Here is a 5,904-nt window from a genome sequence, read left to right on the forward strand (position 1 = left end):
GGGGGGGGAAAGGCAGACTTTTGAAGGCTGATCATGTGAAAGAATTCCAATTCTTTGCCTTTTCTCTGCCAGCAAGCACAGCTATACCAAAACGTGCGGACAGTGCAGCCGCAGCCAGGCATCCTGCCATGGCACAGGAGCACTTCTGGGGGACACTGGGGTGCCCCCGTGCACTTTGGAAGAGGTGAGAGGGTCTCCTTTGCTTGCAGGGGCCCCCGCCGGTTCCCAGTGGCGTGGAGGGGACAGGCAGCAGTTTGCAGCCTCCTCCTCCAAGAAACCTGACTGCAGTGTCAGAGGCAGACAATGTGAGAGGGCAGGAAGCAACTCACTTAAAGTCTTATTTAGAGCACAGAGTGGAGGCCTGAGGTCAAAGGAATTGGCCTGGGATTATGGGAATCACCTTCATTTTCTTGCCAGTCTTCAGACACAAGGGAGCTGACCAGGAGCAAGGAGGAGGGGGATGAGTCTGTTGCTGAGGAAAGGACCTGGGTGTTTCCCCTTCCCTGGCCCTGACAATGAGCCTGGCCTCTCTGAACCATGCAAATAATTTACAGCCTCTGTTTTCAGCTGTTTGTTATCCTCAGTCCCCCATTTTAACCTTGACTAGGACAGAGCATTGGTGAGACAGTTGCAGGAGACTCCACAGCCAGAGTTTGCTGAATACCTGTAAAGCCAGATTTCAGCAGCCACAGAGGAGAGGGAAGATTCAGAGTGAGACAGGTATAAAATCTCCTTCTGTAATAAATTATAATATCACATACTCAAAAAATCATAGAACTCTGGAATTGTTAGGGTGGGAAAGGACCCTTAAAATCATCAAGTCAAACTGATGTTTAGACTGTCTTATCCAAACAGAAGGAGACCTAAAATTAAATATTGAGGGTGTGAAAACATCAGGTTGTAGTGAAGCATTCTCCCCTGGCTGCAAAAGTAAAAGCTGAGTTCACCTGGCACGGGATTTCAGCAACCAAACATGGCAGGGCCCGGGTCAAGTTGGTTTTGGTCCTGTCGCCTGCAAGTATGTGAGGGCACAAGCCTGCGCCTCTGAAACGGCCGCAGTCCCAGCAGCCACCTGTTCCTCCCACATCAAAAACTCCGGAGCCATTACAGCAGCCGTGGTTATAAAAGCCGGGCACTGGCGCTGGGACAGCCCCGTCAAGAGAAATGAGACCATCATGCACTAAACATAGAGAAAAGATAAATGGAAAAGGAGTCTTTCAGTCTTCATTATCAAGTTTCCATGGGTTTGCCAAAACCATAGCAACCAGTTCAAGCAATGATTAACCTAATAATGTGGAGGCAAAGAAAAAAAACCCCGCATTCAAGCCCCTAAAGAAGTCACTAGTTCTCTAGAGGTAGTAAATCTGGCCCCCCCTCCACCCCCAACCTACAGCCCCACGGCTGGAAGACCAGAAGCATCCTAAGTCTCCAGGAAAAAGAATCGGCAATGCAGTAAAACCCACTATAGTGACCTCTCTCTGAAAATACAGCAGTATGGACATATTTGTGAACTTTTGCAATACCTGCGCTTCACTGGACTGTTGTGCTCTTCTTGCTCCTTTTCTTGCCCATGTCCACCCTGAGTTCTCTTTTGCCTTTTTTTTTGCAAAAACGCTACTTTTGCAGATAAGTGAGTGTGTTGTGATCCTCCTTGGTCCCACGGTACATGCAGGTAAGCGAGGGCAATATGATACCTCCTGCAGGGAGATATCAGAGTGGAGCTGCACTAGCAGGGAAAACATTAAATGATTTTATCACCCAAATAATGACGGTGTTTCGCCTGTGGCCACACACAGAGGCCTTGGAGCACTTTGCAGACTGTTAGAGTAGGAAAACAATACACAATTCAGCCAGAAAGAGGGGGAAGGGGCAGGAATACTATTAGGTCTTTCATTCTGCCTATCTGATCTACGACACAGATAGATCACGTTCAGGACTATAAGAGTACACACAGAGATAGGCACGCACGGCCTTTTCCAAGTCCTCGGCTTTGCCCCATGGCCTGTGTTTCTCCAGCAATGTGGGTGTTTCTTCTCAAAGCAGTGAATAGGCAAAGGAGGGGGCTCTGCATAGATGGGCGGGTCCCAGGAGGCAGCAGAAAGTGCAGATCTCCAAAAACTAGAAAGTGAGATCTGCTCACCTTGGTTGTCAACACTGGCACCGTGGTACCCTTGCTCCTCCCAGGTGTGTGGGAAACCTGCAGCTCCTCTCTGTGGGACAGCTTGTTAACCGAGGCTGGATCAAGTGCACAAGTAAGAGGTCACCGCTTCTCCAAAATCCACCACACTCCGTGTGTTTTATGATTTGCAGGGTGTCCAGTTAGCACCAGGGCCACGCCGGCCTCTCCCTTCCCCGCAGGACTGTGCCATGTCCCCCACAGCCCACCTAAATGGACAGCACCCCAGCATCTCCCGGGAGAGACACACCGGGAGGGGCTCCGCATCTCCCCGTCCCGGCTCGGACAGACCCCGAGGGCTGAGCCCCGGCCAGGGGACGAACAACCGCGCCGTGCCCCTGCCCGCCTTCAGCACCATGGCCAGAGCCCGCGGCGCGGGGCGGGCCGGGGCGGGCCGGGGCTGCTCCGCGCACCCACCGGGCTGCTCCGGGGGCACCCAGCGCTCCCCACGCCGCTGCTCGGCCCCGCTCCAGCGCGCCCCGTGGCCCCGAGGAGCGGGAGCGGCGCGCAGGAAGGGGACGGGGGAAGGAACGGGCTCCCCGCGGTTGCCCCCTCCATCGGCGGGATGGGGGGCGGCGAAGCGGCGAGACGAGGACCCCGGGATGCCGTACCCGGTCGGGTTCCGCTCTCGCCTCGTTCGCTGCGGTGCGGGAAGGGGAGGTTGTTGCGGGGAGGGGGGAGAGTTGTTTGTGCGTGCAGCTTTGTTTCCAGTAACCAAATTTCTTTTGTTCTACAAATTGCCTCAATAGTGTCTCTTTGCCGCGGGCAAACGGGCTCAGCTGAGAACAATTAGCATCACAATGGGCTTTTGGCCTCTCGGGCCGCTTTGTCTGGCGGCGGCCGCCCCGCCGGGGCAGCGCGGAGCGGGGAGGCGGACTGGCCGTAAATCTACCAGCTACAAATTGAGTCCCGGCAGGAGAGGGCCGGGAAGGGCTTACGGAATTCGTGCGGGGTCTCTTCTCACCGTGGCACGGGAGGTGGTATCTTTCCCATCTCCTGCGCTTTTAGCTGGCGTTTTAGCTTCCCTCCCCCGCTCAGGGCTTCAGGTTCCGGCTGCTGGCCCCTGTCCCGCCCCCGCTAAACTCACCCCGGGGAGGGTGAGGCCGGCCTGAGGCACCAGCGCCACTCCAGGTGCTGGAGCGCTGTGTCCTTAAAACAGCCCCGCAGCCGGGCACACCTCTCCCGGGGACAGTGGGACGGGCCGGGCCGCAGCTATGGGCCAAAATGCACCTGCAGACAGAGGCCGGTTTTAAATCCGAGCGTGGGCACACGCCGGCGTGCGCACAGGAGCGGGACCCCGCTGCGCCGCTCTCCATCGCCGCTCCTCCCCTGCGAGGGAGCGACCTCGCGCCGGGAACACCGCCGGGGGCCCGAAGCAGCCCCCGCGGGGCCGGCGCTGCCCTTCCCGGCGCTGGTGCGCACGATTTTGGAACTCCCGCAGAGCCCTCGGTGATAAAAACACGGCGTCGCACAGGTCTGGGCGCGGCACACTTTATTTTTCCTCTTCTTTTTCTTCAAAAACCCCAAAATATAGCTGCGGGTACATGCAGCTGGACCACCGCTGCTAAAAATACTCTTATATACAAAATACATATTTGTTACGAAATATAATCAATAAATACCGATAGCGACAAATTAATATAATTTACCGTTAACGAGTACAAAACCGTGATTTGTTTTTGTCCGCCCGCTCCCGCTGCGCTTTCCAGCCGAGCGGGACGGGCGGGCTGGGGCGGGGGGGAGCGGGGCTCCCGCCGGCCCCCGGCGCGCAGCGCGGGGAGCACCCGCTCCGCCCCTCCGGCTCTTTGAAGCCACAAGCGGGGGGACCCTGGCCGGGCGGCGGGCTCAGAGGAAGGCGGGGAAGGCGGCGGGGCCGCGGCGCAGGGCAGCGGGCGGCGGGGCCGCGGCGCAGGGCGAGTCCCAGGGCCCGGGGGAGGCGGTGGCGGGGGCTGGCGGCGGCGCGGGGGGCTCGGGCAGGTTCTGCTCGGCCAGACGGAGGCTCTGTGTGAGCGCCCAAATGTAGTTGTGGGCGAAGCGGAGCGTCTCGATCTTGGTGAGCTTGGCGTCGTCGGGGAAGGTGGGCAGGACACTGCGGAGCGCGTCCAGGGCGGAGTTGAGGTGGTGCATGCGGTTTCTCTCCCGGTCGTTTGCCTTCATGCGCCGGCTCCTCTTCTGCTTGCTGAGCAAGCCCTCGTTCCGCGCCTTGCCGCGGCCCCGCCGCGCCTTCCCCTTCCTGCGGGCCGCCGTGTCCCGCGGGGCCAGGGCGGTGCGGGCCGGCGAGGGGCCCCGGCTGCCCGCGGAGCCCCCGCCGGCCGCCGAGGAGGGGTCCTCGGCGCCACCGAAATACGGCTGCCCTTCGTCCGGCGAGCGGTCGCTCTGCGGGGCCATCCTGAGAAGCCAACCCCGCGTCGGCCGGCCCGGGAGAGCCCTGTCCCCCGCGGCTGTGTCTGCTGAGCCCGGCCGAGGCTGCGGGACAGAAGAGCGGCTCTGCCTGCGCGCTCCGCGCCGCTCCCCGCGGTCCCTCGAGTGCGGGCAGGAGAGGTTGTGCCGCCGGCACACGACTGCCGTTAAGCCCCTATATATAGGGCCGGCAGACAATGGGGATTTCCCGGCCGGGCGGCGTGTGCGCCCCCCCGCCCGCACCCACCCCTTGGCACGCTTTTATCTTATCAGCCCGACGGGAGCGTGCCGGCCCCGGCACCGCCCGCTGCCCCGGCCCCGCCACGCGGGACCCCGCTGCCTTCCACGCCTCGCCGGGACCCCCCGCCCCTGCCCGCCAGCCCTCCCCGGGACGGGACCCCCGGGCCGAGCCGCCGGCCCATGCGGGGGGGCTGCCCCACGGCCGCGCTCTCCGGGGCTCCGCCGGGGTGCAGTGGGTGTCGCGGCGGGGTACAGGGGCACAGCGGTGACAGAGGGCTCCCCAGCACTCGACTGCGTAACGCGGGGAAGCGCCGGGCCCCGGAGTGACCGGGGACGCACCGCCGGGCCAGGCGATGTCTCCTCCGGTGCCAGGCGTGAGGGTCCAGCTGGCACCATTCCGGCTGCGCTCCACTCGGCACAGCCACGACCACTTCCCGCTGCTCCGGCGCCGCGGGGCACTCCCGGCACATTCCCTCAGATCCCAGAGGGGAGCGAGGGGAGCCCGCCACCTCCCGTCACCCTTCTCCTCGCCCCTGCAGCGCCGGGAACATCCCCGCGCATCGAGCGGCGGAGCTTGTGGAGAACGCCGTTCTCCAGCCCCCACACGCGTAGTGACTTTGCTCCCACGAGGGAAACAGAGGCTGGATCCCGCGGGGGAAGGGCCCTCCCAAGAACCGAGGCCACCCCCGGCCCCTCGGCCCGGCGCTGGGCCCGGGGGCAGCCGCGCTGCCGCCGGAGCTCGGTGCGCAAAACGTGCCGGGGACTTTTGCGCACCGGCTTTGGCGGGCGGCGGGGAGCGGCCCGGGCCCGGGGCATCTTTCCCCGGCGGAGGGCGAAGGACCGGGAGTGGTGGGGCCGGGCTCCCCCTGCACGGCAGGACGCCCCCGGGGGTGCGGGCAGGGCCGCCGGGAGGGCGCGCTGCCCTGGCGGGGCGGGAGTCCCCCCTCTCCCTCACCAAAGCGGCGCGGCGGATCCCGGTTGGGGATGCCTGTGCCGGGAGCCGCCGCAGCGGCCCCGTTGGGTGGCGGCGGGGCGGGGGCAGCTCCCTCTGCCCGGCCTGGTCTCCGGCCCCTCGGGGCGGCCTTGGC

General features: G+C 62.8%; 1 protein-coding gene across 1 annotated transcript; it reads right to left on the reverse strand.

The window, feature by feature from the left end:
* Positions 1-4,021: 4,021 nt before the first annotated feature.
* On the reverse strand, positions 4,022-4,667 carry NEUROG3 (neurogenin 3). The gene has a single exon (XM_063406512.1). The coding sequence runs from the start codon at positions 4,562-4,564 to the stop codon at positions 4,022-4,024; it is 543 nt and encodes a 180-aa protein (XP_063262582.1). The 5' UTR covers positions 4,565-4,667.
* Positions 4,668-5,904: the final 1,237 nt, after the last annotated feature.

The sequence above is a fragment of the Prinia subflava genome, chromosome 9 (genome assembly GCF_021018805.1).
Source record: "Prinia subflava isolate CZ2003 ecotype Zambia chromosome 9, Cam_Psub_1.2, whole genome shotgun sequence".
Classification (NCBI taxonomy): Eukaryota; Metazoa; Chordata; class Aves; order Passeriformes; family Cisticolidae; genus Prinia; species Prinia subflava.

What these genes read in the sequence shown, in the direction of transcription:
- NEUROG3 (XM_063406512.1), bottom strand. Translation starts at nt 4,564, where the DNA reads ATGGCCCCGCAGAGCGACCGCTCGCCGGACGAAGGGCAGCCGTATTTC.